Below are 20,560 nucleotides of genomic sequence, written 5' to 3'. Positions count from 1 at the left end.
GTACATGTAAATGAGTACTGGCAAACTTAATGTTGGGGGTAATCCTGCAACGGACTAGCATTCCATCCAGGGGTGACTAGAAAAACTCTTAGCTGCTTCATACAACGGAAACTGGGATAAGTTTTGGCCTGATATTCCACCTAGCTCATGTATACAGACTTTATCTTACCTATCAAGTTATGAACATGCTCAGTAGTTTGGAGAGCACTCAGGAAGCTATGTGTCCAATTTATTGCTCTCAGTGACGCCTTTAGTAACTCTTGGCTTCTCTTGTGCTCTCCAAATTGTCCGTGCATCCATAACTCAAAAGCAACATCCTCAGCATGACCCAATTCTTCAGTATTGTACCACATGTATTGTCAGTATCACATCCAGTCAATGACACATGAACAAACTGACTAGCAGTATTAACAAGGATGCCTAGCTGACATAACTTTTTTTATTGTTTGATATTTTCTCCATTAAACCCTCACCCATGTTAATTTCACATTTAGCATTGTGGACCTTGCATTTACTTCATTCCAGTATTTTATTTGAGCACAGTGTTACATTATTATGCAGTTATTTTCATCACCTAGAGTTTTGGCTACATAAAGCATTTTGATTGAGGAAATACAACTTCAGTTCGGCTAACTCTGACAAGCAAGAATTTGTGCCAAATAAGAGAGGAATGCATAAAATTTGAACAAGATATTTCCTTAAAAAAAAAGAATTTTACAGATCTGTATATGTATGTACTTGTACAACAACAGTTGCCACACAACAATGCAAAGATCAACAAGAGGCGCCGAGTAGCCTATACTCATGCGCAAGAGAATACAAGTCATATAAAGTAGATACGCAATGCGTACATAGTCAGACAAGCAATTTGAAAACGTTTGCCATCTGACAACTAGAAATAATACGGGAGAAATGCTGATTTGAAAGAAGCGCATTATAGATCTAAGATATAGATAATTAAGATGCAGGAGAGAAGATAAATGCTGTAACGTAATATGCCATCTTTATTACAAGGATATCGTCAGGCAAATAACAAGGCAAGCCAAGTCAAAAAATTATAGATAGAGAATTAACAAACGATCAGAATTGCGAATTGGATGAAATATCTTTCTTTCATAGCAATTCTGAACAAAATCTCTTTAGGCATTTTTTGTTCAAGTGTTAGACTTGTTTATGTTGGTTGTTACGAATATATTCCAGTGCTGGGCCGTTGTAACAAATATCAACTTTGCCTTATTTACCTTGTACCAGAATAACTTTAAGTATATTACACTCCTTTTTGCATTTTCTAAAAGCTAAAGATATAAACAGTTGTCTGAAATAACACAAAAACACTTTCTCATGGGAACTCAAGCAAGTAAATTTCAAAGTTCAGAGGAATTGTCAGGTAAAACACAGGTAAAATTTCATCATCAGTTTCATTTCACCAGTACTTTTAAGTGTTTCATATATTACTTCAAAATTTATTTTCTATATTTGGTGTTGTTAGAAATGATTTCTTTTGAGAAGATATTTAAAGAGTCACACAGAAGTTTCCAATAATCTCGGTAAAAAGTTTTAGCCCACTTGTTACTTGAACTTTTGGTGGATTCCTTCTTAACACCTAAGCTAGTATATAACTATAACTGAACTGAACGACTTTAATCTGCATTTGATAATGGCGACAAGATAACGCCGAAACATAAGTTATAGCATTTATTTATTATCCTTAACTCATGCGCCATACTGCGCATGAGCAATAAATGCAGCTTTTTAGTAAATTGCTCAAGACCATTTTTGACACCCTTGCTCCAATCTTGACACAATAACTAAATTTTCCATCCTTATTGATACCTGCAGGTATCTTTTTTATTTCAATGGGCCAATTTCAAAACCTTTAAACTCTCAAATTCACCGATAACAAGCCAGCCCCACACGATTCTTTGCATCTGCTTGTCCAGGACCATATATATAGTAACCCCTTGGAATCAGCATATGAAAATATTTTCAAACAAATTCTCTTTCACTGGGTCAGTTTCAATTTATCATCAAGACTGCACAGGTCCACATATCTCATGTTTCATATATCTATACTCCTTCTCTTACTTTGATCCGTGAGCAATAAGAAAAGAAATCTTGGTTATTTTACACAATAAACAAAATAGTTAGCACCCCAGTTTGAACTACAGTAAGCAGTAAGCCTGAGAGCAGCTTCATATTTTAATTTTAGTATTTATAAATCTGATTTAAAAAGTCTAAACTGAGACAAATAATTGTGTACTATAATATAAATGTACTGCAGATTCTCTGCTTTTGTTTTTGCATATCTTAGAAAACACAGGAGCCAGGTTAAATTTTTTCAGACTTCTATCTACTGGTCAATTTATGTCTGAAAAAAGACATAAAAATTGTACATTCATCTAGGAAGTTTGTGATATTACGAAACTACAAATAAAAATGTAGGACGGAACAACCTTATGACTTGTTCCTCTTTTAGATTTCCCTGAAACTCCCCCAAGATATTTTTAATTATACATAATGCAAAACAAAAAGAATCTATTTTCAAACCTTTCTCCATGGCACGTCATCCGTGACACAGGTAAATACATGTACTGGCAGAAGTACAAGCGTAATTCACTACGATAGTCATTTATAACTTATAAAGCTATTTGTTAACAAAGATCAAAAGAAACATCAAAGATTATAAACAGAAGCACATTTACTATAAATACCTTTAGCTGGCTTTGAGTCCGATGTAGAATCTGTATCACAAAGAAAAGGGGAATAATCTGTCAGTTTACCAGTGTCAACTTCCACACCAACTTATAGCGCGATTTTCATTTTTAATCGTTTCTTGTTTGACTGTTTTTGTCGTTTCAGTCTGCTAGACCACGACAGAAATAGCAAACGGGAGGCAGACAAAAAAAGCTTATAAGCAAAAGAAATTTCCCATATTCAAACAATGAGATGTATTTCACGGAGTTATTTCACGATATGACAGGATCATATAGCATCATGGCACCCGGACTTCAATAACATAATCTCAAGAAAAAAAAAACTCCTCAAAGAAACAGACCAAACCAAATCTAAGATCAAAAGTTTTTAAGCGTTAAAATAAGTTTAACCTGTCAAATTAGCTGCTAACAAAGAATTTTGTATACTTTATCGAACAATTAAAGCGAAAACATAAGGATTAAGATTCATGCTGTAATTACCATCTTTAGAAGAGTTCATTTTGCTCTCTCCATTCATACAGCCAGCTGAATTAACTCGTACATACTGTTTTAGTCCTTGGATCGGCAGTTGAATAACTTGATGGCAATGGCCATTACAGTTTTCGTCATCTTGGTTGCTCGCCTTTCTTTCCCGCAGTTTCTTCTGCAGTTTTTCCCGCTGTTTTTCGAGCCTCTCGTCGTTCTTCCGGACGTCGGCATTCGCGTTTGCAGATTGTTCGTTTCCATCACCGCAGTTGCAATGGTGACAATGGTTTATTTGTTGCAATTCTTGCAGATTCGACGCACAGTCCGAATCTAGTTCGTGATAGACTCCATCTTCCGACCGAAACACAACCGCGTGATCTGTTTCTGGGTCGACCAGTCGAACAATCTTCGGAAGTACTTGGTCTTTTTCAGAGAAATTCAGACAAATTACCGTACCAGATGAAGTCCGAAGCTCGATCTTGCTTCCCCCCACTTCTTCTTTTGAGGGCATTTTCTTCAAGTCTGCCGACATTACAACATAGAATATACCCGTTTAAAGCCTTGTCCTCAAAGGCAATCGCGAAATGAAACTATTTCTTCTGTAGTCCACTGCGGCGCGTGAAAAATCTGAAAAGCACCTTTCAAATGGACGCTGTCTCGGCGCGGTTGAGCAATATAAAATCCCTCATAACAACAAGACTCCGGCCTCGAACGTCAATTTAACTATTGTCACTATTCTTGTAATCCTAAGGAAGAGGAAAAGTGGTGTTTTAACGTAAATTTCTCAGTAACAGCTGCTTCTCACCATTAACTTCCACGTAGTCTTTTTTTGTTTTCGTCGCTTTTAACTGCCGCTGGCCACAAGGAATATCTTCAACAAACAAAGAATTCCGCGGGGGTGGCGTGGGAAAGGATAAGACAGGAAACAGAACAGTTATCACCAATATTTTATTACTTTCTTGAAGGTTACTTGCTTTAATTTTTTCCGTTTTGGGAAATTCCAATTCGAATATTTCCAACCCAAGTCACTTCATAAAAATTTCCACCCAATTTACTGTTTCCAAAGAATTTTCCTCAAGCTTATACATTTATTACAAAAAAAGATTATTGACAATGATTTTGAGTATGACTTAGTTTCATTTACATGTCTTTAATTTACATGTCTTGTGTGTGGGAAGTTCCCCTCGACAAGATATCAAACATTAAAAATTTTGTATCAAGTTTATCAAACTAAATAATCAACCACACTGTTGAAATAGAGTATTTCATTAACAATGAGTACTGTTAAAGGTAGCTTCCATCAACTGGCTGAACTTGTATTTATACATGTAGCTTCCATGGGCTGGCTGACATGACCATCTGGCTGGCTAAATAAGAGATGCCATTTGAATCATTGACAAGTTATAAGGCTCATTTCTTTTTCATGACTGCCAGTTTTGATATAATTTAGAATACAGAACTTTTTCTGGTATTTTGGAGGGTATTAAAATTGGTTTACATGTAAGAAGATCAACAACATTGGATGTAATAGTTACTCTTATATCTCCCATTTTCTGTGTTATACACTAGTTCCTCTCTTTTTTTTTTTTTCAAATTTATTTTTAACAACTGTAAGATGTTAGACATTCATCTTCCAATGTTTATGAATGAAGTAAGAAAAACAGCACATTTCCCCTTCATTATGCCCCAGATATTTATTTCATTACTTTGGATTGATTTTATAAGGAAAATGTCTTATACAGTAAATACAGTGTATGACTACATAGCATAGCAATGAAGCAAAGACAACACAAAATTACATTCCATTAAAAATAGCTTTAATTTGAAGTACAATTCCTCTGCACTGATATCACTTCCTTCCGTGTTTTTATATACTTTGTCATCAATAATAAAGTTTCCCTATAACCTGCATTCTGATTGTATGAAACAGTGTGCTTTATCCAAGAACAGTTGAAAATGTATGCTGGATGTGTGGGGAAATTAATGGATTCTTTTTATCATAAAAGAAATAAAGAAACCTCAACTGTGCTCTGTTCTGTCGTAATTAAAGCACTTAGGAAGCGGTAGAGCACTCAAGAAGTAGGGAGAAACACTTGACTATGTATGTCTCATGTTTCTCCCTACACTTCTTTCATGCTCTACTGCTTCCTGCTTGCTTTACAACAGAACAGTGCACAGTCAAGGCCTTTTTATATGTTGAATACAGTGTAGCTATGTACAAATGTCTGAACCAGGATATTTTTGGATTCATCTTTGGACTGTTAGCAAATGATTTACTCTTTTGATTGCCATCAAAAGATTCACAAAGCCCTTTACCCTACACCCGATAAAACTACTACTGCCTTTTTTGGTATATGTAAAGCTTTTAAAGCAGTTAATGGTAATAATCATATATTTTATGGTACTTCAACTCAGAATGCAAACTTCCTTCTCTTCTTTTCAACTGTTAAACAGAAGCTAACAACAACAGACCTCTATAAGTACTTCTGTTTTGATACACTAATTATACACGTCAACAGGTAACTGACATACTAAAATTAGTATTGAGTCAACCAAACTGTCTGAAGACTAATAGTCTATTACCAATACCAGACGCTTATAGCCTATCATCACATATCAAAATAAACTTGTAACAATTGGTTTAATGTACATAATGTAATTTACAAAATAATATATTTACTTGGGCAAGCTGACAAACGAATCATCCTCATTTATAAAAAGTTCAGGAACTTTTGAATTTCGCCTTCTGTATTTCATGCCAACAACCAAATTAGGCAACAGTTTTTGTGCAGCTGGATTCAGCTCAAACATGGTTAACATTCCAGATACTATGTCAGAAATGTCCGAGCTTGTCAACTGTTCAAAATTGTCATTAACATCTGCGAAGACATTTGATAGTGGCCCATTATGCACCAGTTTAGTTCTCAAGCGATTTTGCATGCACTGATCCGAGGTCGCAGAAGTGTTTGACTTTGTAGTCTCTGTATAAGGTCTGATGTTCTCATGGCTAAAACTAGCCTTCACGTCTCCCTGAACTGTTGCAGATGACTGATGAAGATAACTGAATCCCTGGGTATTAATTACTCCCTTGTTACTCATTCCCTCCAAGTAATTACTATAGTTATTATGACGATCCATAACTTGAGTGTTCTTTGATGAATACCCCTCATCTATAATCTGAGCTGACTCACTTTCTATTATGTCTTGATGTTCATTAGCACACATTGCATTGTTTCCTTGATCAAAATACCACTGGAGTAAGTCGTCGCTGTAGCCTTGTAGTTTACTTAGAACAATAGGGTACAGAGATCCCATGAACAACCCATAAGCATCTTTGCTGTATCTGAAAAAATTAAAGAAAGATTATTCAATGATTGACTGTTTGACAGTCCAGGTAGTGATAACTGAAGAGAGGAACATCTTCAGACACTTGTGTAACCAGGAACACTGAAAAGCTAAGTGATAAGGAGGTACAAAAGCAGACATTCAACCATCCACAGGCGGCCCAAGCTCTCAATGTTATCCTTTTTTTTTCCTTTTTATGCGAACGTTCAGGTTAACGTGACATATGGCATGTACTATTACATAACGACCGAATTTGACCACGCGAAACATGACTCCCGCCTTGCAGTATGTGGAGGTGTTGTGTTTCAACGGTTTGAATTTATAAAGGTTTGTATGGGAATGCAACGGCTTTGCTTGAAAAGCCAATTATTCTGATATTTTGTGAATAAAATCGACTTACCCTGTCGCTGTGTTGTGTTCTTTGTTGTTTGCCAGCTCCTCAGGCCGATCTAACTACTAAAAGAAAGACTTTCTTTTAGTAGCGGAAACCCACAGAACGATAACTCGCCGAAATCGCGTTAGATTGGCCTGAGGAGCAGGCAAACAACAAAGAATACAACACAGTAACAGGGTAAGTAGATTTTACTCACAAAATGTAAGAATAATTGGCTTTTCAAGCAAAGCCGTTGCATTCCCATACAAACCTTTATAAATTCAAACCGTTGAAACACAACACCTCCACATACTGCAAGGCGGGAGTCATGTTTCGCGTGGTCAAATTCGGTCGTTATGTAATAGTACATGCCATATGTCACGTTAACCTGAACGTTCGCATAAAAAGGAAAAAAAAAAGGATAACATTGAGAGCTTGGGCAGCCTGTGAACCATCTAACAAATAAGAGACGGACCAAACAATTGCCGGAGGCGCGAGCCTCTAGGACTGTCCCAGGGCATGCTCCCCCAAGAAAGTTTGAAATTGGGTAGTCTGAGACTGAACTTTGTGCATTTTGAAGACAGTATGATGTGGAAACAGGCAGCCAAAAGCAAACTTAAAAAACATGGATACTACTCAAACTTTTGAACGTCAAAATGGATTTTTTTTTTTTTTTGGTGCAGAGACTACTTTGCGTATGTATTTTACAGTTTTAGAGAATAATGTCACTATTTGAAAGAACAAAAACAGAAATAAAGATGAAAACGTTGGGATCATACAGCAAATCTTTAGGAGGACGTAAAGATTAGGATACATTTTTTTATTGCACAGTGAATCATATATTTTTTATCAATTCACTTTTTTTTAAATTGTTGGTCAACAATAAAGTGGTCCTCTGCAGCCTGTGGGGAAGGGGTGCAAGTGCACCCGTTGCATCCCTTTCCCTACGAGCCTGGTTGAGTCATTTTACCCATATAGTGCTTCTCCACAAAGTAACTGCAGTTATCTATAATAATTGGTTAGTATCCTGTCCAGTGAGTGTAGCAATATTCCTTAGCCCTAATTGCTTAATTCATGTCACACAAATCCCCCAGCTTTAAATGTGACTCTCAAAAACAAGAAATTGCAGAGCTGTGTGGAGGTAGAAGGAGCTGGCATGGATAGGCTGGTTTCCTTCCTAAAAAATTAATCCTTGATTATGATTCTTCTATAAGTTTTATAGCAGAAGCACTGGCCTTCAAGTGGTCTCCATTGAAGCCCTGGGCAGGGCACTGTAGTCTTACGGTCTCTGGCAATTAACCCAGGTGTGTATATGAGTACCAGTGAATTGCAGCACTGGAGGGTGACCCTGTGCATGAGGGACTACTATGCCATCTCCCATCGAGTAGAAATACTTGTATACCTGCGTATTTATAAATCAGCTCCGCAGTGGTGATCCCCATATCTAGTCTACAGAGTGACTTTTTCTTATAGATTTTCTCTCGATGTTGATTTGAAGATACGGTTCTCTGATCAAATTTACTTTCAATAGCGGCAAAATGCTCACCCGCATTCTGTAACAATGATACCCAGTGTGCCCTTCGCTTCATGAGTTAACGTTCCGACCAACTCACGAACATGCTTTGGGCCTAAGCGTTTTTTGTACCGTCTACACTGGCCTATCACAGGCACGGATGATGCTTTCAGTAGCCAAACACCTCTAAAATCAATACCCCTGTCTTTTGGCCCACCACAAACAGCTACATCAAACGAATACTTTCGCAAACTTTGAACAACAAGCTTCTCAAAATGTCTGCCAAATTCTTGTCTGGTTATCGTTGAGTACCATCTGAGAGAGACGCACTTTGGAAAGGCAGAAAACACATGCATAATTGCAGGTTGAAAGAAACTCCTTGACGATAGAATATTCATTCTTTGCGCTGAGAGCATTTGCAAATGACAAACGAGAAGTCAATGAGTTCCAGGCGACAACACTAAGAACCTGGTGCCCAGTTTCCATAAACGATGAAGATCAAAGTTAGAGAGAGGACCCTGGGTACTAGAAATATAACATCTAGATTTAGCCAAGCCTAAAAGCGGAACTCCTGGGCCAGGTTTTTCAAAGCCCGATTAAGATAACCCAGATTAAGCGAAAACTTTGATTTGAATTTTGTAACTTTGCAGTGAGGTTTTCTGTATATTGTTTGGCCTTCTGTTTTGAGTTTAAATAATCTCAAAATACACAAAACAAAAGCAGTGAAAAACATTTGTATACAAAGAACTATTTATACTTCTGTTAACTTTAATCCTGGGTTAGCGGTAACCGGCCTCCGAACAACCCGGTCTCGTTTGCAACCTAATCTGACATGAGCCCGAGATCCAATAGTAAACCAGCACTTGGTCAGAGGTCAACTCTAAAAAACACATGACCTCGATGAGCTCCAAGCTTGAGCCCGCGATATGGTCACGTGATACTGGTCAACCCCTTACCTTTAATATACCATTTAACAGAAAAGGTACCCCTTTCGAATACCTTTAATTGAGAAAAGGTAGCCCTTTCACATACTTTCATAACTGGCCCGTGTTATGAATAAATCGCCAAAAAAGGAAGTCTTCTTACCATTTTCATGTGGTGCTTAATTAATAAAATGACATAGCCATGATATTTTAATTTAAGGCTCTTTAAATAACTAAATGACAGATTTCCTTACCCTTTGATATACAACAACTTGTGAAGTCCGCACCCTTTTATATACCCGAAGCCTGAAAAAGTACTCCTTTCGGGCGGAGCCTCCCTTAACAAACTATTATAGGGACTACCCCCGGAGATTTGAAGCTTTTATTTTCGAAAAGGGAAGGTTGTTTACTTAAGGACACTGACGATGAATGATAATTTTTTTTTCTGTGCGCAGACTCTCGTGAATTCATGTGCTCCCTCTCTGTGTCGACACGAGGTACAACGGAGCAAAAGGTACGCTGGGCGTTCAGCATTTACGACGTCAATGGCGACGGATTTATCACGAAGCAAGGAATGTTTCTAATAGTGAACGCGTTGTACAAAACAATGGGTGACAATCCGGAAGAAACCGAAGGCATTCCGAACTGGGACGAACTCAAACCCAAAGAACGCACGCTGAAGGTTTTCCGCACCTTCGATTCTAATGGAGACGGTGTTTTATCGTTGTCGGAATTCATCGAAGGAGCGATGAACGACAAAACTCTTGCGCTTATTCTAGAGCAAGGGGCCAAGAAAACATGAGGGGTTAGGACTGTGAAGGCTTACTGTTGGACAGACGAGCGGCCGGTTGAAGGAAGATACGTAGTTCAGGTCATTTTAAATTAGTTAAGTGACATTGAATTTTTATATGAATAGCTTGAAATACGGGTTAATTGTATTAGGCACCCAATTTCTTTATTGAAATGGACAATTTGATGCGAAGGAAGCCCTCTCCTCCCTCCCACCCTAATCCCTCCTGCACCACTCCCTGCTCCCCCCGAGCTGCGGAATAGGGAACTTAAGCAACGACGACGGCGACGCCGGGAACGACGCCTAGTAAAAATGAATTTATATTTTACCCGCGACGCTCGCAACTATCTAGGTATGTTTAGTACGCCAATGGCTCTAAAATCATGCTCGGTTAAATGTGCAATGACAGAGTTTAATTCCAAATGGAAATACGAAAAATTCGCCTTCGTCGTTCGTGTTCCTCAGACTACGCAGATCTTGGTTATTTCACGTTTTGATTTGCAGAGGACGGCAAAAAATTGTACAAAGATTTATAACTCACGTGTACACCTATTGTTTTGCTCATTAAACCTTTTGTTTGGTGGCGTCTTGTTGCCATCGTCGCCGCGGTTTGCTTTATAAAGTGCCCATAATGTCAATTTTTTTTTTCGCTCATCTAATTCTAAATTTCACCTAATGAACTTCTGCGAAAACATTTTAAAGACGTTCAAATTTGCCGCCATTTTGGTCCACCATTCGCACAAGTCTTCCTCGGTTTGAAGTGAGTCGTGACGTAGGTTCAGGAACACGTGATTTGGGTCATGACTTATCTGACTTGAAAACAAGTGGAAATTTGCTTCAGAGTTGTCTACATTTAGTTGAAAATGCCGGAAAGGTGCGTTGCCGCTCTTTGTAACAACGTTAATGATCCAGAAAACAACATCAGTCTTCATTGTAGGTTCCTGAACCTACATCACAGGCATCAGTCTCGTGGCCATTTTGAGCACGTTATTCTTGTGATCAGCGGCAGGAGTCGACCGCAAGAAAATAGAATTTTGAACTTTGTAAAGATTCGTAAAAAAAATTGCGTTTTATCCAAATCGAAAATTTTTTCGCAGAAGCTCATTAGGTGAAATATAGAATTAGATGAGCGAAAAAAAAGTTTTGGCATTATGGGCACTTTAAGTTCCCTAATAAACTCAAAGGGCCACCTCTTTCCCAGGCTCTCTCAACTTTGAATCCCATGTGACAAGGAAGGCAAAGGAGAGAGAGCCTGGGAACGAGGTTAATTAAAGGGTTACAGCTAGGATAAAGCCAATAGAGAATATGTTCCTGTGGAAATGCTCAGAAAGTACTTCGAATTTCCTTTCCTTCCCACCGTCTTCCATTTTAAAAATAGTCCATGGTATAGGTCACTAACTAGTTTTCTATAAATTACTTCTTAGGCTTGGACCATTGTAGTAGTATCTACCGTAAAAAGATTTTTACGGTGCGGCGATAAGCATTTCTTTAGTCATTGGCACCATGGGCACCAGTTTTGACTTAGTCTTTCCAAGTCGATCAATGGTGAGTGCGACGAACATTTTTGTCCTTCATATTTGCTGTTGTAGTAGTATCTGCCGTAAAAAGATTTTTACGGTGCGGCGATAAGCATTTCTTTAGTCATTGGCACCATGGGCACCAGTTTTGACTTAGTCTTTCCAAGTCGATCAATGGTGAGTGCGACGAACATTTTTGTCCTTCATATTTGCTGTTGACTCTTCCCTAACTACAGCTTTATGAAAATTAGCAGTTTAAGGGTCAGAAAAATTATCCAGAATCAACACCGTTTACCGTTGTTACTATTCCTGACTGCATGATTTTTAGCTGTCTGGCTGGCAACAGTTCCATGTAGTTCTAATAAACAGTCGCTTACCGACTGTTAAAATTAAACATTGATAAAAGTAGGCTTGATATCACATTTCCTAAGGTAAAACAAATTCTTAAGTTGTTTTCATTTTCGCTGTACATCGTAACCAGACAAACTTGTTGGGTCAACCTTATCATAACTGTTAAAAAGAGTCCAGTGAGAGCTGCTACGTCCAGGGGTTTGTATTGTCACGCTTGCGCACTAACCCACCAAATTAAAAACAAAATCTGGCGTCCTCGAAAAACGACTACCGGTACTTGTAACGAACCCAAGTAGCTGGCACGTGGTGCGCGTTGAGATCGTCGAGCGTCAACCGCACGATGTAGAACAACTGGACAAGCTTTACTTGATCAGCGTTTATTAAGGTCGACTTGCCCAAATATTATACATATGCGGTGAAAACTACAGAGTAGATTACAATACATAATTAAAAGAGAGCTCAAATTTACAAGATCTACAAAAGCGTGGTAAAAGGAAAAACGAAAAGGTGAATATAAACGAGTAGAACTTACGTCCGGTACTGCGTTAAAGGCTGAAAAAGAAAAGGTAACTCCAATGCTCCGACGGTACTCCGATAGTTACGTGTAAGGACTCACTACTAATAAACTCCGATCACTTCTTTCTCCTATGACAACGTGACTCCGACTGGCTAGAATTAAAAGTGGCGTTCCTTATCATGTGGCAAACGAAGGGCGTTCAACGGTGGAACGTCGCCAAACAGGAAGTATATGGCTAACAAGTGTTCTATCCAAGAAAAGAGAATTGACTGATAATTGAAAGGAAACTAAGGTAATTAAAGGCCGTCCGCGATGGCCTAAACAAAACTGGCAAAGACTTATCTCCTAATGATCTAAATAAAGGACTATTTATGACAGTTTATATAGCTTTCGTGACAGTACTTTATACAATTCTAACAATCACAAAATACCATGCAGGTAACTGAGGCAGTACCACTTGTATTTATTTCCATTTTTTCATTGACCTTTTAGCTGCAACATTCTATGAGTTTCTGAACAAATAATCTCAGGCATATTATTGCCCATGTAAAATTAGGATTTGCAGCTATCTGGATTAGGAAAGACCACATTCAAATTATTTTTCTGGTTATAAATCATTTCTGCTACAGTCAGCTTGTCAAAATCTCTAAAGTATAATCATTTAACGTCATCTTGCTAGGGAAAAACTGCATTCAAATCTTATTTCAACACACAGTTACACTAATATATACAACTACAAAACTAGTTTCGTTCATGACCTCTTAATTTGGTCCCCATAACAGATTGAAATCCAAGGTGACTTCATGTAACCATGCATGAAATATAAACCTTGACACCACATGCTAAACTTATAATTTTCATTTTTATATCTACTTATTTATTTATTTACTTGTTTATTTCTATCTTATTGTTATTGTTTCCATCTGGTTATATTATTGTCAGTCGTTATTATTCTGTATCAAGTTCTATTTTTCGTGCATGGTTACATGAAGTCATCCCAAATTCAAATCTTTACTGGCGGCCAACTGAAGAGGTCACAGACAAAACAAGTTTGAAGTCGCACATGCTGTGTAACAATGTATCGAAGGAAAATTCGAACGAAGCTTTTCCCAAGTCAAGATGCTGTCCAATAATCATACTTTCTTGCTTTAACAAGTAGAACTTTGTGAAGGAGGCAATTTGTGCTTGGTTTATATGCTCCCACAGCAATGCAACGCTTGGTTTAAGAGAGTGGCAGAAGCATCCGTAGAGGAGTGAAGCCATATTTTTCTATGTTTTCTTCCTTAATGACTAAACTTAGAGGAATATATATATTTTTTCAGACTTCCTATCCTTCACCATTTTCAGTACCATGTTCAAACTGCTAAATAAATTCTCCTTCACTGTCCTTCATTTCTCTTGACATCAGAGTTCTGAGAGTTTGTTGGTACATCAAGACAATATCTTCCAGTTGATGATTGCTGTAATTCTCATCACTAGTTTGATTAATAAGAGACTGGCACTGTAAGGAGAAACCAGCAGCAAGGTAAAAGTTATTTTTCTGTACTTAATTTGTCTAATTCACAAAGCGCAATGTAAATTTTGGATTGTTATCACTCAATGCTCGGGGAATTCGAACTTTTGAGAAGCGAAAGGCACTCTTTCACTGGTTGTCTAAAAATAAGGCCGACATAGTCTTTTTGCAAGAAACTTACAGTTCGCCAGATGTAGAAAATTTATGGAAAACCCAGTGGAAAGGAGATCTTTACTTTGCTCACGGCTCTGAGCATAGTAGAGATGTTTTGATTCTTGTCAAAGAAAGGCTTAATTTCAAATTGAAATCATGTACACATGATAAGAAAGGCCGTTATATCATTTTAATGGGCAATGTGCAGGAGCAGCCGTTTGTTTTTGTCAATATTTATGCTCCAAATAAAACCAGCGAGCAGTGCATCTTTTTCCAGGAGATCCAAACTGAGCTTGATAGTCTAAATATAGAAGCTGATTGTGATATAATCATTGGAGGAGATTTCAATGTAATCTTAGATCCTGAGTTTGATGGCTTAGGAGGAAAGCCTAAATTAAAAGAATCCGTCAAAATAATAGAACAAATCCGCCTATCATTTGACTTAATAGACATCTGGAGAGTTAGGAATCCGGATGAGAGGCGTTTTTTGTGGCGACAAAAAAAATCCAGTAATTCAACGACGATTAGATTTCTGGCTAACATTAAGTAGTTTGCAACAAGATGTAGAGAGCGTAGACATTATACCTGCGATTAAATCGGATCAATCAGCAATCACATTGTTTATTAACGGAATTGAAGACGAACGTCATGGGCCCTCCTTTTGGAAGTTCAATGCAAGCTTAACTGATGATGAAACGTATGTATCACTCATTAGAGATAAATATTGTACGTGGATTGAGGAAGGTAGAGAAATTGAAGATCCTCGTGTTCTGTGGGACTATATTAAATATAAAATTCATCAAGAAACGATTGTCTATAGTAAATCCAAGGCTAGAGAAAGAAGAGCAACATTAACGATGTTGCTTGTCCATTGCACAACTTACAAATAAAAACAATAAAATACAAAAAAAAACTCCACCTTTACCGGACAAAACTAGGATCACGTGCATAATCGATTTCAACACTTCTTCAAGAGTTTGCTCCGATTGACCTGAAATTTACGAACAAAAACCACATAGTGACTCAGTGAGAATTAATTATAGTCAGCGCCTTTGCTGTACTTGCCTACTCGGACTCTAGAGAGAGAGAGAGAACAGTTCCGACAATGTCGCTAGCCCTCAGACAAGAAGGAGGGCACATTTTCCAGCCCTTTTCCGTAGACGAAACTGGAATTGTCTTCGAAAAAATTAACATAAAGGGACTTATACTTCGGCCTAGTTTTACTGTAAAGAAACAGAATAAATACACCTTTTGTTCAAACAGCAATTTTAATTTTTAACACTACACGAGAGTATTCACCTTCCGCCATCTTGAATATGAGAAGGAAACTGCTGGTCATCCACTCCTACAGTCGGCTCAAGAGGCTTTCCCGCTGCTCGGGCTTAGGCCTGGAACCTGAAAGTTCATCCTCCGAGACCTAGGGAATTGACCTAGGGGCAGTTAGTCCACGCGATATTTTCGGACGACGCGATATTATCGGGCGAAAGCTTACATCAAGAAGTAGACTTTCGCCCGAAAATATCGCATCGTCCCGACTAACTACCCCTGGGTCTCCGAGGATGCTGAAAGGTTGGCGTGAAATGTGAGTCATCTTCCGCCTTCAGCCTAATCGCCCGGGGATTAAGCTAAGGGCGGGAGATGACTGGAATTTCAGGCTACTGAAAGATATGTACAAAACCACAAATGAAATCAGGGACCGCGGAGGGGGAGGAAGGGCTAAAGCCCTACCACTTTTTTGCTTGAGTTGAGTTTTTTAGGGCTCCAGATGACATGGTTAATGTACAAATTTTACTACTGGAAAGTAACAAAATGCCGGAACAGTGACCCCTTATGGAATAACTACATCCCACGAGTCATTTGATTTTTTTCGGTATAAACACAAGCCTTCAGGCGAGTGTGTATACCAAGAAAATACAGGTGTCTCGTGGGATATTCCATGGTATATCTCTCGAAGGCGACAGACAGTGCTCGACTTGCCGAAATAGTCGGATTACCGAGGATGCTCGAAAAATTAAGTCCGATTTTCCCAGAGGTTACCGAAGGTTACCGAAGCTGATTTTCTATTTGCCGAATCAGTCGGATTTCCGAAGATTGTCTTCTGCACATCAAGCTTCGACGGAGCTCGAATGCCGAAATAGTCGGATTTCCGAAGATGTTCGACAATGTTCGATTTTCCCGGAGGTTACCGAAGAAGTTTCATTTGCCGAGTTAGTCGAATTTCCGAAGATTGTCTTCTTTGGGACTATACTCGATTTTTCCGAATCATTCGGATTTTCGCGTAGGTTACCGAAGCCTACCGAAGATGTTCTATTTGTCGAACGATTCAAACACCCATAGCAAGACTTCGATTGAGTCTGGAATAAATGTGGTATAAGCCCAATCAAAAGTTAGAAATAGTCATAGAGAGCTATTTTTCACGCATTCCAAGACTCTACAGCCCTAAATTGCTTGACATAGCCACGCATAGGCCTATATACCCCTACATAATAGTACATTTTCATACAATTGAACTGATATAGCCCTATCGAGAGCCCTTCATCTTCCTGATAACAACACAAAGTCCTTAGTAAACTCATATTATCATATAAACCAAACTTAAAGCTTGGTTACATTCCGGAAAATCACTTTAAAGTACATTGTCATCCAAAACCTTACAAAGTCCTACAGGACGATACGTAATGAGATATTTCCTATTGTTTTACATAGTCCTACATTACATATTATTGCGTTACATATAGGTTATTGACTAAGGGTGAGGTCAAGAGGGTTGGATATTAGCCAAGTTCTTTGTTCGTCGAGGCCGGGAAATCGCACAGGCTTCGTTGTAGAGAACAGTGATCCTGAGGATGCAGCAAGCAAGTTTTTTCTGCCTTACGTAATTCATAACAAGTCAATAAACTGTTTAGAAACAACAAAAGAAAATAATTAGTAACTTAACTACAACCCCACAAATTTTAGCGCAACTCCAGCACTATCCATAAATTTTCTTTTCATGAAGAAGTTCTTTTCATTCTCGATTTACCCAACAACTAAATATTTCTTCTTCATGCAGTGCATGCCAATTCGTGCACGATCGTACAATGTGATATTGTGTCCACATTTCTTCCTTCCTGAACAAGTTATTGAGAAGTACAACTCGCTCTCGAGAAACTCAGATCATGTGTTTATTCATTCTTTTAGAATTTTGACTGCAAAAAAAATAAATAAATAAATAACAAACAAATAAACAAACAAAAAACGACAACCTGCAATCCCAACTTGAATACAGACACAGTCCTCGGAGGATCCATATGAGCCAGAAGCGCTGGGGCGAGTTACAGGCCCGACCAGAGATCACCCATCCTATTCCGACACTCTATCCAGACTCATGTTTCCAGTAGATTGTCGCGTGGTAGTCATGATACCTGCGTGCTGTGTCCAACAGGATAGGTTCTGAATTACGCGGCACGGAAGGCCTAGTCGACTTCTCGACTGCAATCACTCCTCTGGACGTGAAAGTGAAACAAGCACGAAGAGGAGCGCGCAAAACCCTCCACCTAGCTTAGGAATACGTGATTGCCGTCTGCGATCATTCCGATTTCAAAGTGGCCGTTTCATTAGGTCATTTTAGCACTGATCTCGGATTTTTCCAAAAACAAGTCGATACCTATGTTATATATTTACTCATCCTATCGTTACCAGAATTGATCACAGCCGGGTTGTTCTCTAGCAAAACTTTTCCGCTTGCCTTCCCACTTGGTTTTCTCAAATTTCCTGTTTCCTTACATTCCGATCTCTTCTAGACATTTCTCCGGCCAGAAATCACTCCAGTTTTTCCATAGAATGGATTCTTATAAGTCACAACTGCACCAGGCTTATGATCAGTAGACTGTTGCGACACCAATATACATGTGATGTACGTACTACATAATAATCAGCGCTTCAAGGACTAATCTAGAGAAAAATAGGTGATTAGATTACATGTAATAATTCACAAAGGAAAACTCAATTTAAACGTTTTATAATTACATGTTGTCTTCGGTCTCTTCGTGTCATATCACAAAGAATTGCTATGAAAACTGATGAAACTTATTTACAAGCCGGGTCTGCTAAATCTGCGAGCCACGGTGCGAGCCATTTTTGCGAGTATTTTTTTTTTTTTCAATTGGTCTGGGAGGTCGTCGACTTTTCACCAAGAAACATAGATCTCGCGCCCGACTATCACTAAACTATCGCTATAAACCGCCCGCCCGCCATCTTGAAAGCGGAGATGACGGAGGTTCAAGACTAAAGTAAAGAAAATTTTCTGAGAGAAACGTACGCCTCCACCGTCCCACCGCTACTCGAATGGGTAAGTGAATGGTATCCATTGGCACCTGTCATCCATTGATATCCACGTTGAAAATCATTCAAGAAAAAAGAGAACAGTATTTCAGGGCAACTCCGTGTATTGGCGTCAAGAATGGTGAGTGAATTGCGTAATTTTAACAGGTTCGCTCTTTAGTGAATCAGAGTTATCAAAACTTTGTCGGTTGGCTGACTGCTGCATGTGGTTGTCTCTTCCCTTAGAATTTAATATTGCGATCTTATTCATTTTGTTCCGTTGCTCTTGTTCTTGTTCTCATGTGAATATAAATAGAACAAATAAAAAATCTTAACATTCGTTCTAGGGCTCGCATGACTCGTATGACTCGTATGGCTCGCATGGCTCGCACTGGCTCGCCCTTTAGCTCGCATGGCTCGCTGGCTCGCAAGTCTATAAAACTCATTTACGAGGAGTGTAAGGGTAAATGTGCGAGAGTCATCTCCTCGGATAAAAGACGATTTCTAACTCAAGCATTTAAATATAATTTTCATATCACTGTTCCACGGTACCGGTGTCAGACGTTTTTCTAGGAAAATTGATCATCGAGTCTTTGCTGGCACTCTGAGTTGTTGTTGAGCCGAGTCACTGAGAATTACTTTCTTAAGAGATTGTTTAACCTTTTTAAACATCATATGACCAGTAAAATGTCCAGAAATGGTACTTGCATAAAGTTCAACTATTTGCTGATTATATAGAATGAGAAACTCTTACCTTACATCTAATTAAAAAGGCTTTTTCCCTTGCCCTGCCTCTCTTTTCTGTCTCCGTATACTTCAACATGGTGACTGTATCTAAATGTTTCACCGGTGGACCGGTGAAGAAGGAATTACTAGGCGGAATACATCGTTCAGCACCGTTTATCCTGTTTGTTGGTTGCCGCTAAAAGATTAGTACCGTACAGTTCAGAAATGTCCGGCCTAAGTGGTGACTGAACCAAAGAGCCCAGCAATGCTTGAATCAGACCGTTTGAAGGAAGGCCTTGCCATCTTGTCAAGCGAGCTTTCAGTCTCATGGCTTCGAGAAACCTGCTCACGTGAAATGGCGATCTTGCTCAATGTCCAAACAAAAACTCGTTGTATCCTTTTAAAGCTTTGCTCGCATTGGTAAAAGTCAACAAACCTGACGCGAAGTGTATACAGCTCGAACTGAACTAAACGTCGGTTGAGAAAATTTGAAAAATGAAATTTGGCAAAGGTGCGCATGGACAAAAGAAACTGCGTCGTTAATTTTGAATTTGATTATCAAATGTGTGAAATTCTCGCGCATAGCAAGGAATTAATAAAAAGTTTTGTAAAGTATCAAATCAGCGCATTTAAGTTTTCATTGCATCATTTACGTACCAGGCAAAGTATTGCCTCAGAGACCACTAATTGCCTCTTAATTCCCTTGGCGTTAGTTTCTAAATATACTGGTGCATTTTTCATCTCGCTTTTGACCGCATCACATTATGTTGACTTTTCCCCGCGCTTTTACGCGCGGGAAAACGGGAGATGGAGTCGTGGCGTTGCCACAAGTGTCAGACTCACGTGGTCCAGGAAACGAAGATCCCACGAAGCCCCGAAATCAAATCGCTCGACTTTCGGCCAAAGCGATTTGATGTAAGACAAGAATCCATGATGGTACATGTAGAAGATTTTTACACGACGTATCTATGCACGATAAAATATATGTGGAGCTTTGACGAGAAAAAAAAAAGGTGGGACTTGGTTTTTTGCTTGAATGAAAATCCTCGAAAATCGTGATATCATTGAAGTGGTCCATTACGTTCTTTTAACAGTCAGGAACTGTTTGGGTGTACAAATTGTTTTAGGGAATTAAATTTCCTTTGATTGGACACAAACCACTGAAATCCTTTCGATGAATAAATCTAATGGTTGTAAACAATGGCAGTTCAGTGGCTTAACGAGTCCTTTACCCATCTCCCCCTCCAGACTAGACGTCCAGACTAAAGGACATTCGCGCTAATTGTTTCTGCGCATCCTTACTGCGCACGCAAATTCACACACCACGTCATGCATGAGTGCGCGCGCTAAGTACTACT

At 38.8% G+C, this 20,560-nt stretch overlaps 3 protein-coding genes across 3 annotated transcripts in view; 1 reads left to right on the top strand and 2 right to left on the bottom strand.

Annotated features, from left to right (window-relative positions):
• LOC110050317 (fibronectin type-III domain-containing protein 3A-like) overlaps positions 1-4,026 on the bottom strand; it is a 28,650-nt gene extending 24,624 nt beyond the window's left edge. Inside the window, exons 1-2 of the mRNA XM_089293241.1 lie at positions 3,195-4,026; positions 2,712-2,741 (exon numbers count right to left, since the gene is read on the bottom strand). Coding sequence (XP_089149367.1) covers positions 2,712-2,741; positions 3,195-3,711 — 547 coding nt within the window. The 5' untranslated portion in view covers positions 3,712-4,026. The remainder of the gene's footprint in view (positions 1-2,711; positions 2,742-3,194) is intronic.
• Positions 4,027-4,773: 747 nt separating this feature from the next.
• Positions 4,774-8,869, bottom strand: LOC110050242 (uncharacterized). Its single transcript, XM_020756146.2, has 2 exons — positions 8,444-8,869; positions 4,774-6,522 (listed from the first exon to the last, which is right to left on the bottom strand). The coding sequence occupies exons 1-2, from the start codon at positions 8,824-8,826 to the stop codon at positions 5,856-5,858; spliced, it is 1,050 nt and encodes a 349-aa protein (XP_020611805.2). The 5' UTR covers positions 8,827-8,869; the 3' UTR covers positions 4,774-5,855.
• An 834-nt stretch (positions 8,870-9,703) lies between these two features.
• Positions 9,704-10,330, top strand: LOC110050318 (neurocalcin homolog). Its single transcript, XM_020756237.2, has one exon. It carries the CDS (start codon positions 9,803-9,805, stop codon positions 10,133-10,135), a length of 333 nt encoding a protein of 110 aa, XP_020611896.2. The 5' UTR covers positions 9,704-9,802; the 3' UTR covers positions 10,136-10,330.
• Positions 10,331-20,560: the final 10,230 nt, after the last annotated feature.

This window comes from Orbicella faveolata, unplaced genomic scaffold, assembly GCF_042242905.1.
Source record: "Orbicella faveolata isolate gen_17 unplaced genomic scaffold, um_ofav_v1 contig_25, whole genome shotgun sequence".
NCBI classification, from domain to species: Eukaryota; Metazoa; Cnidaria; class Anthozoa; order Scleractinia; family Merulinidae; genus Orbicella; species Orbicella faveolata.
Note: the sequence above shows the minus strand (reverse complement) of the source record. Positions and strands in the feature narration are given on the sequence as shown.